This window comes from Diceros bicornis, chromosome 4 (assembly GCF_020826845.1).
Source record: "Diceros bicornis minor isolate mBicDic1 chromosome 4, mDicBic1.mat.cur, whole genome shotgun sequence".
NCBI classification, from domain to species: Eukaryota; Metazoa; Chordata; class Mammalia; order Perissodactyla; family Rhinocerotidae; genus Diceros; species Diceros bicornis.
In genome coordinates this window covers 48,576,535-48,604,233 of record NC_080743.1, presented here as the reverse complement: position 1 = coordinate 48,604,233, position 27,699 = coordinate 48,576,535, and the positions used below count along the sequence as shown (strand labels likewise).

The 27,699-nt window shown below is 45.2% G+C and overlaps 1 protein-coding gene across 1 annotated transcript; it reads right to left on the bottom strand.

Moving 5' to 3' along the window:
* Nucleotides 1–1,922: 1,922 nt before the first annotated feature.
* MAB21L3 (mab-21 like 3) lies at nt 1,923–26,921 on the bottom strand. The gene is made up of 7 exons (XM_058538889.1): nt 26,804–26,921; nt 25,028–25,258; nt 15,325–15,465; nt 12,392–12,683; nt 9,091–9,269; nt 8,392–8,586; nt 1,923–3,905 (listed from the first exon to the last, which is right to left on the bottom strand). Exons 2-7 carry the CDS (start codon nt 25,073–25,075, stop codon nt 3,672–3,674), a joined length of 1,089 nt encoding a protein of 362 aa, XP_058394872.1. The 5' UTR covers nt 25,076–25,258; nt 26,804–26,921; the 3' UTR covers nt 1,923–3,671.
* Between the last annotated feature and the right edge of the window lie 778 nt (nt 26,922–27,699).

Sequence of the window (27,699 nt, the reverse complement as noted above, 5' to 3'; positions counted from 1 at the left end):
CACAATAAAAAAAAGTGTGAAGAGGTGAGGAAGTGGAGGCACACATATATTGACTCAGGAAGCTGGAGAGTGATGGGGAGAAGAGAGGCAGGTGGTAGCTGCAGGAGGATGCTACAGGAAATAACTGGAAAGATGTCCCTGAGATGCTGGGAGGCATCGGTCCATCGAGTATGGAGAAATCAGGAGAGACGCTTCCTCTATTTTAGCAAGAGGACGAAAGGAAAAGATGGGTTTATGGGATTTGGGGTGAAATTTTGTGAATGTTTTCCTTGCGATGTTTTCTAATTTCTTTATAAAGAATTTATATATGGGGTGGGGGTAGTTGTAAGGAATGGCAGAGATGAACAAATGGCCATGAGGGGTAGACGTCTAACGTGCTAAATGCTTATGCAACAATTCCTCCATACCAAACGAAGAGCTTTTTACATCCATTATTCCATTTATTCTCCTCGTCAAAGCAATGAAGTATGTATTCTCTCATAACACCTGTATTAGTTTCCCAGGTTGCCATAAGAAAATCCCACAGACTGCACGGCGTAAACAACAGAAAATTATTTTCACCCAGTTCTGGAGGTTGGAAGCCCAAGATCAAGGTGCCAGCAGTGTTAGTTTCTCCCAAGGCCTCTCTCCTTGGGCTTGCAGATGGCTTTTTCTCTTTGCACGCCTGCCCATGGTGTCTTTTCCTCTTCTTATAAGGACACAGTCCTATTGGATTAAGGTGCCACCCTAGCAGCCTCATTTTAACTTAATTACCCCTTTAAAGTCCTTGTCTCCAAATACAGTCACATTCTGAGTTACTGGGGTTTAGAGCTTCAACATATAAATTTGGGGGGGGGACACAATTCAGCCCATTACAATGCCCATAAGGAAACGGAGATTTAGGGAGGTGAACAACTTGCCAAGGGCATATAGTTACGGTGTCAGAGCTGGGATGCAAATGCAAGCATGTCAATTGCAGTGGCTGAATACCAACAATTCCGCAATAAAACATCCTGTGCCTAGAAGAATGGTGATGGATAGAAAAAGCCTTTTGGAGGAAAAAAAAAAAAAAAAAGGCTGACCAGAATAAAGGAGTAATATTATCAGACTTTTGAGAACTGTGCAGTCTGTCCCAGGAAACAGAATGGAGCTGAATGCTCCACAATCCCCAGGATGGACTATCCTCTCATCAGCTCCCATTTTAAATCTGAGCTTTAAGCAGCCCGACTATCAGTTTTGGCCAAATGGCAGGAAAGATCAACAATTTAGCATCAACTGGAATCCACTGTCCTTGGTTCCCATTTTGGAGAAACCAGGTGTAAGTTATGGGCCGAGTCACACCTGCTGGGCTCTGAGAAAGAACCTGGATGAGAACTTGGCTCTTTTCCTATGCGGTCCCCCACTGCCCTCTGCTGGCCAGTAGTAGGAACACTCAGGAATCTGCTAATAGCCCTATTTCCTCTAAAAACTACAGGTCTACAGGGAAAGGTGGGAAGAATCTACTGGAATCAGACTGTGGAGTATGTCAGTCCCACCCCCTTCCATACACATAAACACATTTTGAATCAATGGTACAGTCAACTCACATTTTTTGTCATTCTGTGACTGCATAGCTGTTTTAAAACTTGCTTCAGCTGTTGTCATCATTAAAGAAACAAAAACAAAAATCTTGTTCTATCTGCCACCTTTTCAAAACTAATTTTTTGGGGCCGGCCCCGTGGCTTAGCAGTTAAGTGCCCGCGTTCCACTGCTGGCGGCCCAGGTTCGGGTCCCAGGCGCCAATGACGCACCGCTTCTCCGGCTATGCTGAGGCTGCGTCCCACATACAGCAACTAGAAGGATGTGCAGCTATGACATACAACTATCTACTGGGGCTTTGGAGGAAAATAAATAAATAAATAAAATTAAAAAAAAAAAAAACTAATTTTTCTCAAGACCCAAGAATATGAGAATTTGAATGCAAGTTTTGATGATTTAGCAAAACATTGGTTTGCTCATCATTTCATGTTTTCAAAAATTATCAATTCATATATTTGGCAAGATTGTTTCTTTTCAACAATTTAAAACCATGATTTCCTATGTGATAGTCCAGGGACCCCACCATTTGGTTACAGCATTTTTGTAAAAATAATTGTTTTCATTTTCAAATGTGACTTTTCTTGAAAAAATCCGTAGTTGACACTTTTAGAAATTTCACTCACATATTTGGGGAAAATGTTTTAAGTGATAAAGGATTCCCTTGAGTTGAGAACTTTAAGTAAATGCCAGAAGAAACTATTGATTTCCCCAAGAACTCCTAGAATTCCTGGTCAATGTGCTGCACAGGATGTGCGGCCTTGGGACCTCAGTGAAATTCAAAACGGGTGTGCTCAAGAGCCCTCCGTGTCTCTGACCCTTGTGTGAACCCCATTTTTATGCAGCCGCTAGCATGGGCATTTAAAATGCACATCAGATCATGATTCCCCCCTGCTTCAGGAGAGGACAAAGGTCACACCATTGATTTTAGAATGAAATACAAATTCCTTACCAGCTTTCCAAGGCCAAGTCAGCTGACTCATGCCAGCCGCTCCAAGTTGGCCCTCGGCCCCCCTTCCTCCTCCTTCAGTTGTTTGCATTTTCATCCTTCAAGGATCTCTCTGTGGCTCTATATCAATATTCTGTTTATTTCCTTCAAGGCACTTGCTACAATTTGTAATGATCATGCTTATTTATCTGTTGTTCATTTCCTGTCTCCACCATTAGGCATCGTCCATCACGTGAGCCTTGTCCATCTTGCTCTTTGCTGCATTCACAGTGCCTAATGAACATGCCTTTATCAATGAATGAGTGAGTGAATGAAGTGAGCAAAGGAAGGAATGGAGAGGTGAGTGACACCCGAGTCATTCCGTGCAGATCACAGTACCAAGTTCATTCATAAATATTAGGAAGTTCCACCCCTGTCCCACAGCATGGGAAGCGAGGAGAGGGTAGTGGCTGCACTTCATCTTTGACAGTAGTCATCAAACCACTCTTTTCCTACTTAGAGAAACCAGGGAAGCAGACAGAACCACAAGCCACGAACCACCGTTTGGGAGAGCTGGAGGGCAGCGACGGAAACACAGGCGTGCTAAACCAGCAGACATAATCATTGAATCAGTGGGGTAGGTATTGACCCCGGACACAAAGACCGGCTACTAAACCAACAGTAACACTTTGTGCTCATCCAGTACCTTCCCCTCCAAAGCGCACCAGCACAGTCTCATGGGTTCAGAGCCCTGCTGTGAGGGGGGCATATTAACAGTCCCATTTTACAAATGGAAAGATAATGAGCCCATGGTCTGTGGGCTGGAGAACCACTGCTGGGCAGCTGGCGGATGCCTGGCCCTCCAGAGGTTCTTGTCTCCATCTGTCAGACCTTCAGAGCCTGAGCAAGGGAAAATAACTTCGGAACTGTCATCAGTTCAGAATCTGGCTTGGGGAAGCTTGCTGCAAGCTGTCCCCAAGAGAGGTAGCTAGTGAGGGTTGAAATGCTGGCTTCACTCCAGGGAGGCCTGGGTCAGACATCTTAGGGCACAGTTCTCCCCCTGTTGAGTGCTACTGGGCCGATGTCAATTCCTCGGCCATCTGTTGCTTCTCTCCTGGACAGGATCCTGGCATCTGACTGGATTAATCCCAGAGAATGAGGTCAAGTCAGAATGAAAAGTCCAAGAGCCTCAGGGCAGGCTGATGTGGGGATCCTTCAGGAAGAAGGCCAGTTTCTGGGCCACCACATCCAGCTCACCCCAGTTGGCATACTGAAGGAGGTTGCTCTTGCGCACGAAGTAGTGTTTCAGAAAGTGCTGGCTCACGCACTTGTGCAGCTTCCTCACCAGGCGCAGGAAGGCTTTGCTGAAGATCTGCCAGTCCTTCAAGCGCGGATATTTCTCACAAGTCCAGAAGAGCACTGTCTGGGGAAGGAAGAGGTGCTGTCAGACATGGTTCTGGGCAGTTGCAGAGAATATCTTCAGAAACATTACTGAGCTCACGGGGCCTTGCAAGAGAGAGAAAGAAGTCACCCAGGGCAAGTTGGTTCTGCCATGAAGTCACGGTCCCCAACCTCAAGTGGGCTCTCAGCCTCGCGCTGCTGGTCTCCTACGCCTCTTTGTTAATTTATTCTCTTTCCACTGGCATTTCCTGTGATCACCACTTTCCTTAACCTGCACTACCCCACCCCGGACAGGGGCCTATGCCTGCTGCTTTGCAGGGAAAATGGTCACCCTCGTGCCTGCAAGCCAGACAGTTCCCACATCAGCATCTTCCTCTTCCCCTCTGCATGAGCCACTGCTCCCAGCTGAGGTGAATCCTCTGCAGCTCTGCAGGGCTCGGGATCTTCCCTTCCAGGAACTGGATGTGATTGATTTCCCTCTTTCTTACTGGCTTTTAAACCTGGTCAAAGCTCTCCTGCTCCCCTCATCCCACATCTCCCTCCTGCCCTAACTCTGCAAATCCAGGTTTCTCCAAAGAAGCATCTCAGTTATTTGTCATCATTTCCTCTCCTCTGATGCCCCACCTCAGTCACTCCAGTAAGGATTCTTCTGCCATCAATCCTCAAAAGCTGCTCTCCCTAAGGTCCAATGATCTCCATGTGGCTCAATCCAACAGACCTTTCCCAGCCCTCATTTACCTGACCTGAGCTTTCAGCAGAAGCTGATTCTCACACCTATACCCTCCCTCTTGAGCCATTCTTCACTTGGCTTCCAAGCCATCGTACTCTCTGGGGTTTCTCCAAGCACTACAGCTGCTCCTGGGCATGCTTGCTCATCCTCCTTTACCTGCCTCTAATGTTGGAGTTTTGGAGGTTTGGTTCCAGGCCCTCTTCTCCTCTTACTCTATCTTCCTTCCACAACAGGGGTTGTAATTCCCACTAAATATAGGTGACTTGCAATTGTTTCCCTCCAGCCTAGACTTCACCTCTGACCCCCTTACCTAATACCTCTTGGAAATCTGAAAGTTATCTCAGCCAACACGTCCAAACCAAACTCATGACCTTCCCCCGCACATCTGCTCCGCCTCCAGACTTGCTCTTCCAGCCGGTCACACAAGACGCGAACCTAGACGCCATCCCCTCCCGCACCCCCAGTCAAGTCCTGCCCATCCTGCTGCCTCGCTATTTCTCAAATCTACCCACCAACCTTCACCTCTAATATCATCATCCTCTTCCATCACATCTCACCTGGACCTCTGCAATGGCCGAGTAACCAGTCTGCACCTATTCTTGTCACCATCCAATCTGTCACCATCCACACTGCAGCCAACAATACTTTTTGAAATATAAATCTGTCTGTTTCTTCTTGTCTAAAATACTTCAAAGTATTCAAGTATTTCAATACTTTGTATTGAAGTATTCTTGTCTAAAATACTTCTTCCCATTGTTTGTTAATTAAAAATACAACCCTTACCATGGTTTGGTATATAAAGTTTGGTCCCTGTCTTTCTCTCCAGACTCATCTTGCCCTACATTTTTCCCCTGCTTCTCCTTCTGGCCACACTGGCCCTGCTTCACGCTCTCTTTTATCACGGGGCCTTTCTCATCTAATTTCTTCTGCATGGAACAAACTTCCTCCCCCAATTTGTCCAGGAAACTCATCCATCAGATCAAATTTCCCCGTGCCATCCATTGAAAGTTCTCCTCGCCAGGTACTTCTTCTAAGCAGCAGTGACCACAGTAATAGTTGTTTTTATGTTTCTTTATGTGATCCCCTACTAAACTGTACACTCCACGAGAGCAGAGGGCTATGCCTCTTTTTATTCACTATTACGTCACTAGCACCCAGCAGTGGGCCTGGCCCACAGTGGGCAGTCAATAAACGTTTATTGACTAAGTGAAATAATTAACTAATGTTATGGTTTAGATGTTGAGTATTTTTAGAACATAGTCTTTATGAGAAAGTAAAAGAGCAGTTTTAGTTTCACAGCAAGATATTGACTGTGTTTTGGCTTAGATTACATTGTTTTGAGTAAGTGAGTTGGAGATAATTTCATGCTAGTTAAGATAACCTCGATACAAAAAAAATGTTTTAATTCTTTTCGTAGTTAAGCTTTTAGCTCCCTAAGCAAACTGAAGCAGTTAAGCCTATTATAATCAAGCCCCTGGGCCTTTGAGTGGGTTTAGGAATAAATAAACCAATGAAAGATAAGCTCTTGCTTCACATGAAATCCCTTGGGAGAGCCTCTCTGGGGAGGAGGCCATGTCTAACACCACATTGTCACCAGCCACATCCATCCCTATGCCTAATGATGAGAGAATTCTGCCCTCGGACAAAGGGTGGAAGACTAGAGGAAAAGGCAGTGAGTGCTGTTTCTGTTTGTCCCATCCTTCTCAACAAATAACCCCCTTTTTCAATGCCCATTCTTGAGAATGCACAGTTTTATTGTTCCGTGTAGGTGGATTAGGGAGGATTGAAACAGAGAACCTTACGGAGTTGCCCATAATCCTCTAGATGACTTAGAAGCCACTGGAACAAAAGTCAGACTTTGGGTGGAATGCAGTTCTGAGAGCAGCCTGGGGCTCTGAGGCGAGGGTGGCCCCATTCACTCTCAGCTAAAATATTCACACCACTTAGTGTTCCCTTCTATCTTAATTGTAAAGCAATGACGTCAATAGTTAAGATTATGAGGTTTTGATATGAGACAGCTTGGAGTTTGCTTCTCAGCTCTGGTTCTTCCTAGTGTGGCCTTTAGAAAGGCAAGCAAGCAAGAAGCTAAATCCATAGAGTGGATTAGACTATCTTCAGAAAGCACACACTAGTCCAGGAGAAGGGTTTGTGTGTTTTTAGGGGAATGATCTTGGGGACATGTTGAGAATGTTGAAACTCCGGAGAAAGGCCCCAGTACAGGCAAATGAGATGTGAACAAATTCTTGGGCAGGTCAGGGGGGATAGGTTCTGAGGAAAGATAAGAAAACAAAGCAAAGACTAGTGATTTTGTGGGGAAAAAAGTTGAATAAGAGGTGAAGTTGTTCATTCATTTGGTCAACAAATATTGACTGAGCAACTACTCTGTAAGAATCATTGGGAAAGATCCTAGGGCTTCAGTAATGAACAAGACCAACACGGCACTTGCCCTCAAGTAGATGACATTAGAGCTGAAAGAGTAACCCAGGGCTGGAAAATGGTTGTCCACTGAATGAGGAGGCACAAGTAGGAGCATGCAAGGAAGGCACCACCCAGCCAGGTGACCCCCTCCCCCCAACTCACCCCGGGAACTTGTGCTCACCTAGTGGAAGGTCAGGGAGAAGGGCTGAAGCTCCCTGACAGCTACTAGCTAGGCTGGGCCTGTGCTGTCTGTAAGAGTCTGACACTTCCCAACACCAGTGTGCTGCACACGGTGTTACATGAGTGTCTAGTTCACCATGTGTGGTCAGAAATTTGAGAAAGAGGAGTTGGGAGTGTGATCAAAGGCCCCTCTCCGGAGGAAGCCCCCTGGACCCCCAGCCCAGGTCAGGTTCTGCTGCTCTGAGCCCTCACAGAGTTCTCCTCCTCTCCTTCCTAGTGCTCCCTGTGCTGCATGACTCCACACACACCTATAGGACTGTTGGTCCATGTCTGTTTCCTCTGCTAGACTGCAAGCTCCATGAGGGCAACAACCATGTCTGCCTCTGTTCACCTTGTACCTCCAGGTGTAGAGCACACAGCAGGTGTGGGGCCAGGTGTCTGGTCCATAGTAATCTCAACAAACATTTGCTGAGTGAGCAAGTGAGTGAATGAATTCATGCACGTATAATGTTGGGTCTGGGGCAAGGGGAGGCTGTTGCTGGCAGAGCGAGGGAAAATCCTTGGCTGACGATTTGGAACCTGAAAGTTCAGGTTTGCAGCAATGTTTGTGTAGTAACCCCAGCATTTCCTGGTTTCCCCTCTGCTTAGAGTGTGTGTGTATGCATGTGCACGTGAGTGGCTGCACTGGGCTAGAGTGCAGATGGAGTGAGTCATAACAGGGAAAACAAGAATTCATCTGAGGTTTGAGCAACTCACAAGATTTCACCAGATTGTAGATTTTCCAAGGGCAGAGACCACACGTTCTAATTCATTTCTGAACCTCGGCAGGGTTTCTGGCACATAGTGGACACGCTTGTTGGTTTGTTGAGTGAAATAAAAGGGGAGGAGAGGGAGAGAGAGAAGAAAAAGTAAAGACAGAAAGAAAGAAAAGGGAGAGGGGACTAGGAAAGAGAAGGGAGGGAGGCGGAGGTGTGTGGACACACATACCTGGGTTTACAGGTCTCCACATGAGTGATAATTTGTGGGGTGGCAAATATGGACACTAGAGCACCATCCTGAATTCGTCACATACCCACTGTCCTTTCTGAGTGGCTCTCGCCAGGCCCTGAGGGAACGCAGAGGACACCCACCCAATCACAGCTGCCGTGGGCCCTCTGTGGCCCACATCCCGCACACTCACCTGCAGATGGTGGGATGTGATAACAGGCCTCTTCCCTGGACACCAATGATCCTCCTTCATCTGCCTCATGACCTGAAAACACTTCCTGCGGCAGCCCCCGTCCTCATCCAGCTGCTCCAGCAACACCTGCTCGGCCCGCAAGAAGCTCAGCTGCCAGTGATAATTTGAACAGGCCAACAAGGTAAATCCAAATGACTGGAAGAAGAGAAATATATCGGGAAAATGGAAAGTGAGAAGGATGATGCTTGCCAGAGTAGAAAGCCATCTCTGAAGCAGTCCACTAGTCTGGGGGACCTGCCACCGGCCAGGCAGTCCATCCTACATGAGGACACGGAGGGAGCCTCAGGGCAAACCCCCTTGCACGTGGGCAGTTAATCGGAGAGGTTGTGTCCAGTTTCTCTCGGGCAGTGGTTCTCTAACTTGAGCCTGCACCAGAATCACCTGGAGGGCTTGTTAAAACACAGATTGCTGGGCGCTGCCCACCAAGTCTCATTCAGTGGGTCCAGAGTGGGGCTCAGGGATCTGCATCCCTAACAGGTTCTAGGTGCCACTGGAGGTTCTGAGGCCCACACTTTGAGAACCACTGAACTAGTGAAACCTCAGTTTTCCTTCTGAAGCTGGTTGGCAGTCAGTGAGGCTGTGGTTGGTTAAGCTGTGAGCGTCTCTGCTCTGGTGAGCTGGGGCCCCGCCCACCGATACCTTGATGCACTCTACTCTCTCTGGGGAAGGCCAGCGCTTCAGGCATGGAGGCCACTGGGCTTTCTTGGACCAGACGGTGGGGATCTCCACTGCGGGGGCCAGCTCTACTTCCACCTGACATGCGGATGTTTCCACGGCAACGCAAACTGCACGGCGGTTTGCTAGCATGCTGACCTTACCTGGTGGGAAACGACAGAAAATGAGAAGAGGAAGGTCTCTGAACACAAGCATTCAGACAAGGAATTTGTGAGCAGCAGCTCTGATCAGCAGCCCTGACAGCTCCTTGCAACTGGTGGGGCAACTTGCACTATGTCAGTAACACACCAAGGGCGCGGTGTTTATGTCAAACAAGATAAACTAGATAATTAGCCAAGTAAATACTAACAGAGGCATTGCTAGAAAATCTCATTGTTGATGGGTTTTTCTTTTTTCTTTCTCCCCCTTCCCCTAAGTCTTTTATGGTAGCTTTTCTGTTAAATTAGTAGATTCTTTTCAGAAGGTTCAACTGAAGAAGACACAGAATGCAAAGAAACGGTGTAGTATTTGCTACTGTAAAATGAAATCCAACCATTCTTCTAAGTCCATTCCACCCAGATGTCCCGACCTTGTGTAGGACAGCCTCAGTGCCCTTACCCACTCATCTGCCTTTGATGGTGTTCAGCATAACCTGTCTCTTACTTGAGTTCCAGACTCGCAGACGGTATTTGTTCCCACCACCCATTAAGCCAGCCTAGCCTGAGATGTATGTACCATCATAAGCCCTTGTAATCATAGAATACTTTAAAGTATGTCATAGCCACCAGCTTAGAGGGTTGAGTGAGTGAAAAGGAGCCCTCACTGCCTTTTCCAACCAGGCAAAGAGAGGGAGAGAAAGTAAATCCATCTGGTTAACTTTTCCAGTGTTAACGCACGGTTAACTCATACACTAGAATTCATTTCTAATCTGTTCCCCTTGCTTCCAAAAGATACACAGTGGGCTTTTTGTTAGTTTGCCTTCATTACAGATCAGGATGAGCTGTCTTGAATCAGGATCTATTCTTTTGCTTTTCCTTGCTCAGAGAAGAAAACAGCAGCTAGTTCGTTAATTGTGTTAGGCTGTTCAAAAGGAAAGCATTCCTCCCCTTGGCTGGGGTGTGATAAAGAGCTTATTATCTGCGTCTCATCAGAGCCACCCAGACAGGAGCGTGACAACGTCTGGCACTTCAGCATTATTTACTGAGAGCACCTCATCAACCTGGCCCAGTTTGAATCTCTTATTTGCACTGTCACTGTTAATAGTGTCAGAAAGCAAAGAGGCGAGCAGATGCAGGAAACGGCCTGCCTGGTCCACACCCTGCTTCTGCCGCTCTGCTTACAGGTGTGTGACCCTCGGCATGTTACTCTCACTAAATCTCAGTTATCTCATCTGTAGAATGGTAGAAAAATAATGCTTACTCTCTAGGTTGCTTTTAGTATTAATTAATCCATGAAAGCATCCTATACATGGTAAAAACCCATTAATCATGAGTTATTTCCATTATGGAACCTTTCAGAACTGTTCTGTCTAGAAAAGCAAATGTACATACGAATCCTTTTCTTTCTTTCTTTCTTTTTTTTTTTTGCAAAGAAGATCAGCCCTGAGCTAACATCCGTGCTAATCTTCCTCTTTTTGCTGAGGAAGACCGGCTCTGAGCTAACATCTATTGCCAATCCTCGTCCTTTTTTATCCCCAAAGCCCTAGTAGATAGTTGTATGTCATAGTTGCACATCCTTCTAGTTGCTGTATGTGGGACGCGGCCTCAGCATGGCCGGAGAAGCGGTGCATCGGTGCGTCGGGATCCGAATCCGGGCCGCCAGTAGTGGAGCGTGCGCGCTTAACCGCTAAGCCACGGGGCCGGCCGGATGCTTTTCTTTCTATACAAATGGAATCATGTATTGTTCAGCAATTTGTTTTTTCACTTCATATCTAGCCCAGTCATTTTTCATAACTGTGTGCATATACACATACATACATCATTCCTTTTATAGGCTGCATAATAGTCCACTATTATGGCAGAGGTAGCATAATTTATATAGTCAATTTTCCTTTGTTAGCTATTTAGATGATTTTTACAGTCATGTGCCGCTTGACGACGGGGATACACTCTGAGAAATGCATCGTTAGGTGATTTCGTTGTGCAAACATTGTAAGTTTGTACTTACACGAACTTAGATGGCATAGCCTACTACACACCTAGGCTATATGGTACTAATCTTATGGGACCACCATCATATATGCTGTCCGTCGTTAACCGAAACATCATGTGGCACATGACTGTAGTTATTTACTATTACAAAGCCTATGGCAGTGGATATCTTTGTGGATATTTCTTTGTGTATATATAAGAATATATTTCTAGAACTGGAATTGCTGAATTGCCAAGTAGGCACATTATAAATATAAAAACAGATTAATTGCCCTTTAAAAAGGAGGCACCAATTCGCACTTCCAAGAACAATGTATGAAAATACCTGTTTCACTATGCCCACCCCTACACTGAACATAATCACACTTTTTCATCTCTGTCAACCAGTTAGGTGTTGTAATGTACATTTCTTGAAATATATGTTAGATGGAACATTTTTTCTTATTTTTACCAACCATTTGTATTCTTTTTCTGTGATTCATTTTTTTTTGTCATTATCTCTATTGGTCTGCTCATATTTTTTTCTTATTGGCTTATAAATACTCTTTTATACTTAAGGAAATTAGCCATTTTCTCTCAGTTTGAAATTCACCTTTTTACTTTGTGTGAACAAAACAGGTGTGTTTGTGTGTGTGTGTGTGGGTGCACACACAGGCCACACTATACTGTAGCTTTAGGTTTTGGAGTTGTCAAACTTAATCAGTTCTTTATGACTTCTGGATTTTGTGTGTTGGTACAAGTCAGTGGTTTCCAAATGTGTTATCTCAACGCACTGGGTCCTGCAGTCAGTTGGAAGGTGTTGTAGTAGAAATGCTCTAATAACAAAGATCTGAAGTTTGGGAGTAATTTGCTTTTTAAAAAAGAGTGCCCAAGTTTTTAAGCGTAACCCAACGCCTATGCCAGGGCAGTGATCTACTGAAACCCACAGGAGTGTGTTGTGAGTATGAATTGTTTCTTCTGTGCGTTACAGCAGAAAAAAGAGCTAATTCACATTATGGGGATTAAACAGATGTAAAGAGCACACAATTACTGTCTCAGTTTAGGGGCATGAGCTTCGGGGAGCACCCCAGCAGAGGAGTTTTAGAGCAAAAGGGAAATGCCGGAAATTCCCCTTGCCCTTATCCTGATCAGCTCACCTGAGAGGTGACAGGTTCCAATTGCGTTTTCTACCAGCTTCCGGAACACCTGGAGGACCTTGGCAGGCACGATGTCTCCCTCGATGTTCACATCTGCCTCGTGCCACTGCCACAGGCTCTTCATAAACTGCTCCACTGCCAGCCACTGCTCCAGGCCCTCAGGGTCCCGCAAGGGGCAGGGCAGCCTGGTGCCCTGCAGGGTGTAGTATCGCCAGTGCTGCTCCTTGGCCTCCCTGTACCCGGCCAGGCCTTTCACTGGGACTGTGACGAGGAACTGGCTGGGGGCCAAAACCTGGGGTCAGGAAAGAAGAGAGAATGAATATGAGTTCACAGACTTGAGAGGTAACAGAAGTTCTCGGGCAGCTGACCTGTTGACCCAGGAAGCTCAGTTACTCAGCAGTCAGCAGTGTGACAAGGTGGACAGAGAACTGCACCTGCCTTTGCAAGAGGACTGCATCTTTCTTCTGCCACTAACCCATTGTACCACTTCTGGCAGCTAATTAACTCACTGAGTCCTTGGTTTCATGAACCTGCGAGGAAAGAGAGTGAACTCAACCTGGAACTGCAGAGGACACCTAAGGTTTAGGGGGAGAAGAAAGAGCGGGGAAAGGCACTGGTATTCACTGAGTTCCACACATACTAAGCACTGCAATTCTTATGCATTAGCCTATTTCATCTTCACAGTCGCATGAGGTGGGCTTTGCTGACATTTCCCTATGAGGAACCCAAGGTTCAGAGGGTCTCCAAGATCTCCCCAGAGACACTCAGCCAGTAAGTGGTAGAGCCAGAACTTGGGCTTAGGTCTCCTGATTGCTTGTTCAATGGTTGTTTTTCTACCCTGGGCTGGCTCTCAGTCAAGAATGAATGACCTGGAATGGGTCAAAGGTCTTGTATGAATAAAGAGTAGGAGGGGATGGGAGAGGTGGTGAAAATATTCTGCAAAATGCCTTTCTTTTTGCTTGTACTGATGACCCACAGCTAGTATTAATGACTAATTCTTACAAAATCACAGGTGAAATGAAGGCCTGTTCGTTGAGACAATGAGAGCTATTGAGAAGATTCTAAATTTAATGGAATAAAGCGAACAATCAGAATCTACCTACTCTCTTTCTGCAGGAACCAGTTAAGCAGCGGTCAGGGTGAAAGTGGTCAGGCCAATAGTCCAACGGATAGAACAGATTGGTCAACAGTGCAGTACCACCAAAAAGACCTTGACCTTTGACCACATCATGTGGCAGCCCACTCCACACTGCACCTTTCCCGTCAGTCAGCTGTACACTGGAGGAGCCACCTCCTATTCATGGAAAGTTCTAACAGTGAAATTTGGTTAACCTTTGCCCAGGGCCCAGTCATTGGCCAATTCAGGGACGAACACCAAAATCAGCAACAACTGATTTTGCCTGATTCTCAGAGAACAATGTAATGCCTTAGATGATGTGTCTGCATGACTTCTGGTGTTCATAGAAAGGAGATGGCATTAAAAAAGGGGGAAAAAAATCTAAACTATGGCACTCAAAATCTATACATTATTTGAACCCACTTGCTTGTGAATTCAAGAGCACAACTATCGCGTTACTAGTCATATAAATGGTGCTTAATAAGTACTTGTTGAATTTGATCCAAGATAAAATAAAAGCCATTTTTATATGCCCCTCTATAACTATTTTCAAAACTTAATATGAAGGACATAATGTATATAAATACAAGATATATTTTAAGCTATGTATTCCAAGTGAGACCACAGGAGGAAATTTCCTCAGATATAGTTCTAGGAAAAATAATGTTATCTTTCTATTCCTAATCACTGGTCTATATTTGTCTAATTTAGGTTGGTTAGGTGGCAGAGCTGGGCGTGATGTTCTGACATTTCAGGCAGGATCCAATCTAGTTTTACAATTTTCATCCTGGGGTGAATTTCCTAAGATCTGACTCTGTCCCCAAATCCACAAGTCCCAGAATCTTGTGGGTGGTCCTTGTGCCCGCCAACCTTGAAAGGTACTGGACCAGCAATGGTCTTTTGTTCAGGTAGCATTCTTTTGCTCATTCATTCATTTAACACAAGTTGAGTGTCTACCATGGGCCACACACCATGCTGGGTGCTAGGAACGGAGCAATCAATAAACATGATCCTTGCAATCAAGGAATTTACGGTCTTGTGTGAGAGAGAGGGCATGAATACACATAAGTTAATACAAGTGAAAGGGGTTCTTATGTGTCATAAGAAAAATTGGGATAAGGAGCACGGGCATACAGAATGATTCAGAGTCTCACTTCTCCCAGCTCTGAAAGAGAGTTCCACAAGGTTGTTTGCAGGTTTGAGTGAGATCATTACTGTGAGAACAGCTTTGCCCCCACTACAGTGTTGCATGAATGCTGGTGTCACACATCGGCCCTGGGGGCTTAGAGCTCTGTGGGATTGCTCAGCAGGGACAGGGGTTGCAAGGCTGCTCCTGTGGTCTCTAAGGGCCACATCTTCCATGTTCTTCCTTCCCCCACCTGCAACCCATAGACTACCACTTTCAACTATTTTCTCACCAGCGCCCTGCCTTCCCTCTAGCCAGTCCCCAATCTGTTACGTAAGTGCTTAATAAACAAACGTGTGCTTAACTAAACTTGAGTCGTTACCGTGGAATGTGCTGTGGAATCAGAAGCCCCGGTTTGAGTTCTGGCTTTAGTGTCTAAGATGACTTGATCAAGTTGTTGGACTTCTCTAAGCCTCAATTTTTGTCATCTGTAAAGTGGAAATGTGGGGGTTCAAAGGAGACAAAGTCTAAATGAAATGAGTTTGTAATGGTAAATACTAAGAGTACCTGCGTAAACCTGAAGTATGACTAGTCTTCTTCGTGGGGTGAGCGCCTGTCACATACCGAGACCCGCCCCCCGGTTTCCTGGCTCTCTGGGTGGGCACTTAGAGACGAGTGAGGCCTCCTGACCTTGATGTTCCCGTTATACGTGTCAGAGTAAGGGACGGCCTGGAATCGAAGATCTCGGTAGCTGATTTCTGTGGTCAGACAGTGGACGACCTTCTGCACCTCCTCCACAATCTGGGAAATCCACTGGCGCCTCCAGTCCACCTGGTAGGAAGGGATCAGCAAAGGCCATTATTTCCAGTGCAGGCCCCGAGGCACCGGCATAGGGAAGTGACGAGACAGGGCACAGTGGTGAGTGACCAAGGAGTTTAGCTTGAAAAATCCTGCCTTCCCAAGACCTCCAGAGGAGGAGAACTTAGGTCTGATGACACTCGATGCCTCAGTGTTCTCTTCTGAAATAGAAGCATTCGTTCAATATTTATCTAGTAACTACCGGTCTAGGTGTTGGGGCGCAACAGTGAACAAGACAACAGTGAACAAGATAGAGATACTTGCCCTCTGGTTGAAATTACAGGATATATGTGTATATACATACATACATATACACACATATATGTGTATACATGCACGTGTGTGTGTATAATGTAATATCAGGCATGATAAGTCCCATGAAGAAAAATAAAATAGGATAAGGGAATAGAGAGTAAACAGGCTGCTATTTTAGATTGAGTGGCCAGGGAAGGCTTCTCTAGGCAGGTGACATTTGAGTGAGCCCTGAAGACAGCTTGGGAAAGCAAATTCCAAGGCCCCTAAAACAAGAGCGTGCTTGGCAAGGCTCAAGGGCCGGGAGGAGGCCACTGTGGTTGGAGCCTGGAAAAGGAAAAGGAGGGTGATAGGAGATGAATTTGGAAAGGATGGCAGGGGCCAGACCATCACGCAGGGTTTTGTGAACTGTGGTGACATTATGAACTGGGATAATAATGCCTATGTCCAGGTTGGGGAATATTAAACGCTTTAATGCAGGTAAACGTGCCACAGATTGTTTCCTGCTTATGTTGTCAATAGATGATGGGTCCTTTCTGCTCTGTACTCATCACCTCTTTTTGCTGCTAGATCCATAAGGAAACGTATGCTTTTATGTTTCTTCTAACTCAGCACAGCAAGTCTCCAAGAACTGGAAAATACCCATAGAAAATTGAATATCAAAATATACACACCTTAAAGGATACTTAAGGTTTAGGGAAATAGATGTTTGTAAGAAACACAAATAAATTTTTAGTAAACTCTAGGAGAAACAGAAAAATCCAAATGAAGAAGAAATGGGAAGAGTCTGCAAGGTTTTTCTGAAACGGAGGGGCTCTTTTTCACGTTGCTCAGGAGGCAACTGCAGGCTAGTGCCACTGCGAGAGTCTCCCTCAGAGAGACGCCACTGAGCCCGGCCAGGAACTGATCTGAAGCAATATTTGATGCATCTAAATGCAACGTCCGCCCCATGAATCTTTACATTCCCTCTGAGTTTTGTATAATAGCTGTTTCTATATGTTCTAGGGTAGTTTAAGACACCCATAAACTGGTCAAGAAAAAAAGCCCAAGTCAAAGAGATTTCTATTTGTTTTCCTAAACTAAGTCATCAACGAGTCTAGTCACCTGAGACCTCATACCTCCCACCAACCAACAAGCCAATGACATACGGATGTAGAACATGAATGTGCAAATGCATCTATTTGCACACATGTTGTATGTTATATATAACATCAGTTCATCAATAAACATTTATTTACACCTGCTATGTGCCAGGCACTCTGTCACGTGCTGGGGCACAGCAGCGAGTAAGACAGACATAGCCATGCACTTATAGCAGTGGGGAAGACAGACATAAGCACAGAATATAAGAGTGGGGGCCACGATAGGGAAGTGTAAGGTGTCACTGGATACAATGGGCCAGTTGGCCTAGTCGGTCGCCTGAGACCTGCTTTATATGAACATATCCCCACACAGAGGACTGTCTTTGAAAGTAACTTAAACTCCAGATGCTTAGGAGTAACAAGAAACATAAGATGAAGCCCCTGATCTTAAGGAGCTTACAATCTCATTGGAAATATATGATACACGTGAAATTGTCTTTTCAAAATCCATGTCTTGTCTGACCTTAAATATGATGATCATGGGCGTACTAGCTTTTAATACCATCTTCTTGCCACCAGCAGCCACTCACCCCTCTTCGTATGTCCAACCCACTGTATTCATCACGGGAGAAGGGACCAAGGGCACCTTACTTGAGCATTTGTAAAGTGTCAAGATTTTGCATCTTCCAGAGTGTGCAAGAGGAAGAAAGAAGATGGTCACAGAGGGGGCAGATCATTTGCCATGCCAAAAATAAAGGAGAATGCTCTTAGAAGCCTATGATTAAGGGTCTTCTCCATTGTAGGACTTCTCCTACATGTTGTAATTCAACTCCATTTGACTAATTTTTGTTGAAGATCCACTTCATGCCAGGTTCTGTGCATATATGTTATGTGCATATATGTTATCAAGAGGCTTACAGATGAGATGAAAAACAAGACAAATGAACCGGAAATTAAAATCCTGGCAATCTGCTAGATAGAGGTTTGCACAGGATGCTATGGATACACAGAAGAGGGAAACTTCATCTAGTCTGGAGGTTGGGGGACACTTCCTGGAGGGATAGTGTATCAGAATTGTATCCTGAAAGATTAGTAGGAGTTAGCTAGAAAGAGAAGGGCATGAAGATTGTTCTAGAAAGAGAAAATGGCAGATATCTAGCATGAGGAGCACAAGGGGAGAACTGCAATTGTTTCTATGTTGTTGGAGCAGAGATTTCCTTGGAGGAGGATGTGAGGTGGAAGAACAAAGAGTGAGAGGTTTTGAAAGTAAAGGAAGAATTTTGAGAACTGAGTCAACAGTAAGTTGACTCAACTGGAAAGCGCTGAGTGAGATAAGGGCTGAAAAATGTCCATAGAGTGTGGCAACTAGAACAGGATTGCTGTGTTCGGGGAAGCAGTGGGCGTTAAGCCAGATTGCAGTGGGTTAAGAGTGAATGGGAGCTGAGCAACTGAAGACAGGGGTAGGCAACTCCTCCAGGAAGTTTGGCTGGGTGAGGAAGAAAAGAAACAAGCACACCAACGGGTTTTTTCAGAATGACACACAAGTTGGAACACGTTTAAATGCTGAGAGAAAAGAGCCAGTGGAGAAGGAAGAGGCAGTGGAGAGCAAAACCATTGAGTAAGGATTCCCCAGCCAGAAAGAGTCATGCAAATTCAGAAATCTGGTGAGGAATTCACTGTGGTGTGTCAGAAGGGAAGAAAGATGGGTGCACATACAAATAAAAACATAGGGGATGGTGGGAATCGGAGAGCTTTCCTGTCTGATGTGTATTTTCTTTACAGAGTAAGAGACAAGGCAATGTGCTGAGAGTGAGGTGGAGAGGAAGAAGGTAGGCGACTTCTGGGTGACAGACTTGTGAAATAGCTTCTATGAGGAATGAGAGGCTTTGTAAGCGCATGTGTAAAGATTGCCAGACAGGACTAAGACTCAGCTGTGTGGGTCCATGAGGCTGTGGGATACCAGTGGGCTCAGGTGTAAGATGTTCTCCAGCACCTCTCAGCCCTCCGAACGTAACAGTTGAGGATCTAAGGTTACAGTCTGCTGGGCAAGATCTGGAGAAGGATAAAAAAGCAAAGGGAGGGTTTCAGTGGTGGGCCATGTTTTCCATCCTGGACAGAACACGGATGAGGCCAGTTTGGTAGATTAGGTGACATTGGACAAGTTCAGAGACCGGAAGTCTCATCAGGTATAGTGGGGGAAAAGTAATACAAGGGCTAACTAGATAGAACGTTGCAGTCAGAGTGGTTGGGAAATAGTATTCTCAAATAGTTAAGTCCTTGGACTGTGTTGAAGACTAAGGGTAATCCCCCAAATTTCCCAAGCCCACTGATGTGAGTCTATAGAACTTGAATGTTAGTAACACAATGGTGACTCTATATGTGCATATACATTTTGTTTCTTGAGTTAATAAACTAATAAAAGATTCATCACCATATTGACACCATCGAATCATTTTTTTTTAATCTTTTTTTGTGTGTGTGAGGAAGATCAGCCCTGAGCTAACATCCATGCTAATCCTCCTCTCTTTGCTGAGGAAGACCGGCTCTGAGCTAACATCTATTGCCAATCCTCCTCCTTTTTTTTTTCCCAAAGCCCCAGTAGATAGTTCTATGTCATAGCTGCACATCCTTCTAGTTGCTATATGTGGGACGCGGCCTCAGCATGGCCGGAGAAGAGGTGCGCAAGTGCGCGCCCGGGATCCGAACCCGGGCCACAGTAGCGGAGCGCGCGCACTTAATCGCTAAGCCACGGGGCCAGCCCCATCAAATCATTTTTAATTGACAAAGCTTGAGAGAGAGAGAGTTGTGTGTGTGTGTACACAACACATGATGAGTAGCCTATTGGAAAAATTTCTCTACTGTGAATTTCTTCAACAAATTGTGCCCTCATTTGATGGTGAAATTTTCTTACTGGGTGAGACAAGTTCCACACACTCCTTAGAAGAGACCTATAATCTCTCACTCATTATATAGGGTTATTATCTCATCTTAATGACTTGTTTTAATTTCTGAAGGTGAAAGTCAGGATAAGAGAATAGTTTTCTGGGCCTAGAGCCACAGATTCTGGTTTTGATTTTCGTCACCCATCATTTTGCTGCAATTTAGACTCGGGATCTTAGAATTAAAGAAATCATCTTGTCTGGTGGTACTTTACAGAAGGCCAGAGTGACAGAGTGGCTCTCCTAATGTCACACTGTAGTTGGCAGTAGGACTAGACCTAATGCCCCAGTTCCCCAGCTCCTCTTCCCATCACACTGTGCCACACTCTCAAGTAGAAGCACCGGAAGAATCGCCTACCCTTTATTCTCTTCCTGAACCTAAACATGCCCTCAGTTTGGAGTCAAGGCTTATGATATTCCCAAGTCCAAAGTCTCTGTTTATTTGGGTATCACTGATTGTTCTGGCATCCCACAGGCACACAAGGGCAACACAGCAGGGGCCTGACAGTGATGCAGGGCTTGACCAGAGCAGTGGGGGAAGAGCCCTGCTTTAGACAGGCCTGTCCCACAGTGCCCAAGCCGCTGGAGCCAAGTGGGAGCCTCTGTCTCATTAGGTGATGGCAGCCTCTTCCTCCCCACATCTCTGGCTACATTTCCTTCAATTGGTTCCTACCTGTGCAGCATCACAGAGCTATTCAGCAGCTCCAGAAGGGGTTTGTGCTGGGGTGTCCCAGGCTTGGTGCCATGTACCTCTTGTCTCTCTCATGATGTACCACAACCCAGAAACCCCAGGCTCTCTCCCACCACTTGTCTTGACTACAGCCAAGTGAGGCAGAGCAAGAAGATACCATTTAGGGTATGGAAAAGCTGGGAGTGGGGCCTGAGGCAGCTTTACAGGCAGCGATCTTAGTGAAGAAGGAGGATCCACCATGTGTAGAGACCCATCACCAGCCCAACCCCAGAATACCTTTATTGCCTCTCAAATGTCAGGAAGCAAGAAAGATACCAGTTGCAGCCATGAAGCAGCCTTGTCACCAAATTTATTTCATGGCAAAGCTTTGAAACAAATTTAAGGGGGAACTATGATAATTTAAGAGGACAGAATCAAAGCACATTCAATCCAAACTCGACCTTGGTGCCTGTTGAAGTTTTACTCCCTGCCTCTGCTGATAAGGCCAATGAACAAATGTGTCTTTTTCTTTTTAAAAGACTGCATTTGTGGATGTGACAGAGCAAAAGCAGAAATGAATTGTATTAAATTAATCAGGCACATGCTGCCAGATGTGGTTAGATTGTCTAATCCAACTCTTCAGAAGTTATGGCATACTTGTTGGCATGCAGATGCAGTTACTCTAATTAAGCAGAGTTTTTGTAAAAATAGCCATCAGAGGCACCCTTTAGGGGTGCAATCCATTTTTTTGTGGGCCTCCCTCTCTCCAGGGCATGTCTAGGTGCCCACACACACGTACACATCCCTATCCTGGCCTACTTTCCTCCTCCCTAAACACAGCGTCAGGCCCGTTGTTGTCCCACACATCATTTGCTACTGTTAATAGCTCAAGTTTCTGAACAATTTACTGTTTCAAATATAAATTATTCAGAATTCAAGATTATTCCCTATAATAACATGATTCTAACTCACTTGTATTTTGACGTGCTTTCTTGAGAGAGAGGTAGAGAGCTGGTGCTAAATAGCATACCAGGAATGTCACACAGGCTGCATCACACCTGTGAGCATGTGGCCTGTGTGAATGTCATCTGTGATAAGTGCCACTGAGGGAAAAGGGCAGGGAACTTCCCTCCAGACAACAGGAAGTCAGATTTTTAATTCTGGAATTGCATTAAATGCAATAATCAGTTTTAAAAAAAAGAAGAGACACCATCTCTGTCTTCCGAGGGTTAATTATTTAAAGAGATGGAAACTTAAACTCAGTGATAAAGAGATGGAAACTTAAATTTACACCATCATATCCCCATCTTTTCAGACTAATTCTTCCATGAACCAGTGCTTGGGCCTCACGGAATATTCGCAGCTCCTACATGTAGCAGAGCCATAGCAACAGCAGCACTGTGGAGCTAAGACTGGTAAGTCTTTCCCCTGTGCAGGACACTTCATAAGGGTTGGCTCCTTTGAAGCTCCCAGTAACCCTTTAAGGTGGATGCTATGATTATCGCCATTTTACAGATGAGAAAACTGAAGTTTAGAGAGTACAAGTGATTTGCCCAGAGTCCCTGTGTTAGTAAGTCACAGAACAGGGATCCACACCCAAGCAGTGGCATTCTGAAGCCCATGTTCATACCACTGTGCTGCTCTGCCTCCTCAAGGACGAGGCGACCATGAGTGAAACCCATGCCAACTGCTTGGATGGGGTGCCCTTAGCCTGGAAGGCCTCTTCTGTACTCCTTCACTTACTAAAACCCTACCCATGCTCTAAGGATTTGTCTCTACTCTTCTTTCTGTGAAACACCTCTCCCATCAGAGCTAACACTCCTCTCTTCTCCTCCAGCCTGTTTAAATTTCTGTTGTGGCCCTTGTGGTCGGCCATGTATTATATTAAGCATTTGTCTGTCTGCATGTGGAACTTCCTCCTTTTACCTTTGGAGTTATGTGAAAAATCAGCAGGTGGGATAGGGCCATCCTTAAAGCTACCTGAAACACAGAATTTCTCTCTCATTAAGCAGGCCACATCCCAGACTTGTGTTTTGAGCAGTGTTTTGCACAAAGCAGTGCTCAGTGTGTGTTTGTGGAGATAGACAGGGGTTTAGCAGAGAAAATATGGCTTTGGAGTAAGAAAGAGTAGACTGAAACCTCAGCGCCTTCACTATCTAGCTGTGTGACTTTGGACATGTTATTTAATCCACATGAGCCTCTGTTTCTTCCTCTGCAAAAATGGAGGTTGTATACAGGTGTCACATGGTTGCCGATTAGATTAAATGAGATACTGTATGGGTCTCAACCTACCAGCACCTTTTACACTCCTCTTGCATTATCTTCAATGAACCCTAAAGATATTTCTGACCACATATGTGCAAAGATATTGTGTGAATGTCAGGGAGAATAAAGATATCCAAGACACTGTTCTTCCCTCCAGGAACTTATGTAGAATAAAGTGATATAATAGTTCAGTTGCCACCCAAGATAATAATAGGAAAGGTGTCAGGAGTCAATATACAATAGGTTGCCAAATAAACATTACCAGTACTAATTACGATGGCAGTTCATAGGAGGGCAAAAACGTTTTGTGCTGGAGTGTCAGGGAACTTTTCTTGAGAAAGTGGATTCTGCACTGAGTTTGCAGGTTGGGTATGAGACAGAAGAATGGAGAGGGGAGAGGATATTCTCCCCAGGAGAGGAGAGAGGGGAAGCTCCAGCCTGAGACCTTCTCAGGGCACAGTTCTTGTGGGGCAGGAGCGGCCGATCCAACCACCTATTGGGGCAGAGTAGGGGGCGCACATGAGGGGTGGGGGCGGGTGTCAGACCCAGGAGGGCTGCAGCCCAGAGCTGGTGGCACATGCTCTGTTGAACAGACACTCAGCTCCAGCCCGTGGTTGCCAGGCAAGAAACTGGGACCTGTGGTTGCCAGATACCCTGATTTTTTTCCACAGAAGATGGTAATCTGGATTTCTACGCAAAATCTCACTGTTTTGAAATGTTAGTAGCAAATCTGAAGAATTTGTAATTCTCTGCAGGCCAAAGAGAACACGTGCACAGGCCGGATTCAACATGTGCATCACCGTTTAGAATTTCTGCTACTGGAGAGGCAGGGAGGCGGAGGGTAGAAAATTTTTTAGCCTGACATTCAAGTAATGTCAGGCTAAAAAATTTGGACTTTTTCATTTAGAAAACACAGGGCTGTCGGAAGGTGTCGGCCAACACCCCGTCCACTTACAGCCCCCAAAAGGAGAAATAATGGGAAATCACATTGTTTGCTATAATTTTTTTATCATCACAGGTTTTCCCTATCTATCTTTCTCAATAGTTTTGCCTAAGAAATCAACTTTACTTATCAGTCTGCTTTTTTTACATGTAAAGGCATGAAAGCTTGAGACTAGCCCCTAACTCTTAATTTCAATATTTTAGTTTTAAGGGTGTCTCTGTGCCTTAGTAACTTCATCTGTAAATGGAAAGGCTTAAATTAGATAATATTTAAAGACCTTTCAAGTTCTAACATTCTAAGACCCTTGACTCTATATAGAAGAAATTAAATTAGTTTTTAATTGATATGTGCTAAAACTATAATCATACATATTTTTTAATCTAGCAGTTTTACAGTTTTCAAAAAGCTTTGCCTTAAACTTAGAAGATTTTATCGACTCTCCTTTTTAAATCTTTTTTTTTAAATTCCCCAAAAGATGAGGGCCGGCCCCGTGGCTTAGCGGCTAAGTGCGAGCGCTCCGCTACTGGCGGCCCAGGTTCGGATCCCGGGCGCGCACTGACGCGCCGCTTCTCCGGCCACGCTGAGGCCGCGTCCCACATGCTGCAACTAGAAGGATGTGCAACTATGACATACAACCATCTACTGGAGCTTTGGTGGAAAAAAAATGAGGAGGATTGGCAATAGATGTTAGCTCAGAACCGGTCTTCCTCAGCAAAAAGTGGAGGATTAGCACGGATGTTAGCTCAGGGCTGATCTTCCTCACAAAAAAAATAAAAATAAAAAATAAATTCCCCAAAAGATGATAGATGGAGGCTCACAATTTGGAAATGAGAGCTTGAAGGGAGAATTGAGAAAACATTCTAAGAGCCAGACCTTAAATGTTATCTCATTTAAGCCTTTCCAGTAGATGAAGCTACCAAGGCACAGAGCGACTCTTAAAACTCAAGCGTTTAAACTAAGGGTTACGGGCTAGTCTAGGGCTTAAAGCTTTTTCAATGGCCCCACTAAGACACTCTTATCACTCTCATTTTACAGAGAAGAAAGCTGAGGCTTAGGCAGGTTAAGTGCCTTGCTCATGGCCACACAAGCATCAGTGGCAGAGCTGGAGTTCCAACCCAAGTTCTAACTCTCTGTTTCACACACTATACCCAATGTGCCTCTGGCACTAGAACCTCAAAGACAAGACCAAAATATAGTAAGTCCCTAAACACTCTTATGGGTGATGGTCTTGGGATCCTGAGGAGCATTTTATGTATCTTTGGAAGCAGCCTGAAATCCTTTCTGATTCAATCAGGGTTGGTGGGGGCAGAGGAGTGGGGAGGGGTGAGGAGGGGTGAGGAGGGGTAGAGAGGGTTGCATGGGAGGGACCAGTACCTGTCCTTACCTGACTCAGTAGGCAATCTTCTAAGTTTCCTGCAGTCAGGGATTTCATGGCTTCTTGGTCAATCCCGAGTGGAACAGCAATCTCTTGGTTTGTTTCTCACTGGGGGACAACAATTGTGGGTAGCTTTACCAGTAATGTTAGTCTCTGGGAATGCATGCATGGACCAGAGACTTGCCTTCTCGATTCTTCACTCAAGTTCTCATTTCCAAATTGTGAGCATCCATCTGTCATCTTTTGGGGAATGAAAAAAAAAAAGAATTTGAAAAGAAGAGTTGATGAAATTGAATTTGAGTCCAATCTAATTTTACTCCATTTAGCTCTATTGGCTGGTGCTTTGACCAAATGGCAATTTTCCAAGTTTTATTTCCCACTCAAAAGTCCCATTCAAGACAGGAATGCCCTGTGGTTGGCTTCTTCCCACCTTTTTATGCTCTTGTCCTAACACTAGATGCAACTTGGAGCTCAGCATCTTCTCTCTCCGTGTTCTTATCTTGTTGACAGTAAACATCTCTTGCCCTCCAATCCAGAAAATCCTGCAGATTGATTCACCTTCTTTACAATAAACACATAGGAAACTGCCAAAAAACCAGCCTGGCACCTGTCATTATGCCCACAAACAAGTGATCAGGTCTTGTCCAGCAGATCAGGGCACAACAATTTGCATGTGGAAATGCACACAAGCACACGCACACACACGCACAGAGCCATGAACACACAGAGGCACAAACACAGAGGCATGCACACGCGCACACACGGGCACACCCAGGAGCAGCAGGACAGGGATCCTTCTGTTCACCTGCTGACCTCTGCACGTAATCTCCTTCTTCCCACTTGAAAGCTGGCAGTAAAAATAAAGTCAGTGTAAACAGTACCCTTGAGGGTCGAAGAAACACTCATGTCTGGTTTTGCCAGCAAAACCACGTTGGAAAACAGCTCAGGCAGTAATTTCCAGTCTGGCTGGCTGGGGGTAGTTTTATTACAGGGAAAAAAAAAAAAATTCACAGTGGCCCAATCTCCCTGAGGCTGGTAAACCTCAGAGTCTGCTCTCAGATGATCTAAAGAAATTACAGTGCTTCTGGGAGCCCAGCTCACTCCTGAGCAATCTTCCAAAGGTGAGTGTCTCTCCAAACCCACCTCTGAGAGCCACCTCCGAGAGCCACCTCCGAGTTCCCAGCAACTGTGTTGGGGAGCCTGGTGACTCTGCTTCCTGTCACCGCAGCATTTGCATATCTTCCAGTACTCTGCCCCATCTGTAAGCCACAACAGAGCCTCTGGCTGCTCTGTGCTCCACCCACCTCAGTAATCCTGGTATTCAGTCCAGCTTCTACAGATTCCTTCTGTGAATCTGTAGTCTGATGGAAATATTGTGAAGCTACCCCTCCTCAATACTGCCTCAATTTTCCATTTTCTTCTCTTTGTAATTCTGAATCTCCTTTTGATATCAAATACTCCCAAATATTTCAGAATCTGCTTCCTTTGGCTTCTCTTTCCGCTGGTCAGTCGTTCCAAACTATTGGTTTTTCACAGACAGAACAAGAGCCCCTCCCTCTGAACTTCTGCAATTCACAATTCTCTCTCCATCTCATTTTCAACTTCACCCAAGTCCTCCTGTTTCTCCCATGTGCTCCTTTTGTGTCCTTCCTTCTGCTTCACTGTAATCATTAACTCGAGAGTCCCTTTCCTCTGATAGAGCCTTTCCTACCCTTCCAAGGTTACCCCAGACACCCATCACCAGATTCACAAACTTTCATCATTTTGTGCCTGTGGCTGCCCTACCTCAATTGCCCCAGTACTTCAGCAGGTCAAAATGTTGAAACTGGAATTCTTCTCTTGCGCTGGGGTCCAGTGACGCTTGCTAGAAGTGAGCTGGGATAACAATGAATAGGGCCAACTGAGGAGCCTGGAAGAAGAAGGAAGAAGCACGTGCTCAGGGTGGCTTACTACAGTCTAAGTTTACCTGGATGCCATACCTGGGAAAGAGGGGTGTTGTGTAAACACAGCCAGTTCCTCACGCCACAATAGAGTTCCTTATGGGCAAAGGTTCCAAAACCTAGGGCAGTCCCACAAAGACAGGCCCTCTGACAGATTGGCAAAGACAAATTTTCTTTGTAGATATAGATCTCTGGCTAATTGGATATTGGATCAGCAAATATTTATTGAGTAACAGTCTGCCTGAAGCACTCTGCTAAGCCACTGAGACGGATGAAAGTTAACTGAGATTCTTCTCCTTCCTCGGGAAATAAATATCCTCAATTCTCATGACTCACATCAAATGCAAGTATGAACATATAAACCAGCTGTGACTCAATTTCCATTGTGAGAACCAAGAAGTTATTTTTTAAAGTCAGTTTAACAGGGGATTCAAAACCCTAAACATCAACGTGAGAAGTGCCGGAAAGCTAACGTCACCTGGGTTCCTCAGCAGAGGTGTTTGCTACTGATTTACCTGGTGACCAAGATTTTCATCCCAAGAAGGAGAAGGGTTGGCTTGGTCCACGTCAATGCTAGACATAAAAATTGGTTAAAGTTCACCAAGGTTACAAACTCTGACTTACTCTTTCAAAGATTTCCTTTATTCCTGGGGTGACTCAAATCTGACAGCTCAGAGGACCAAACAGAGCTAATTGTCCATGCCGAGAGGAAGGCCCCATTAGTGAACAAGGCGGAGACCA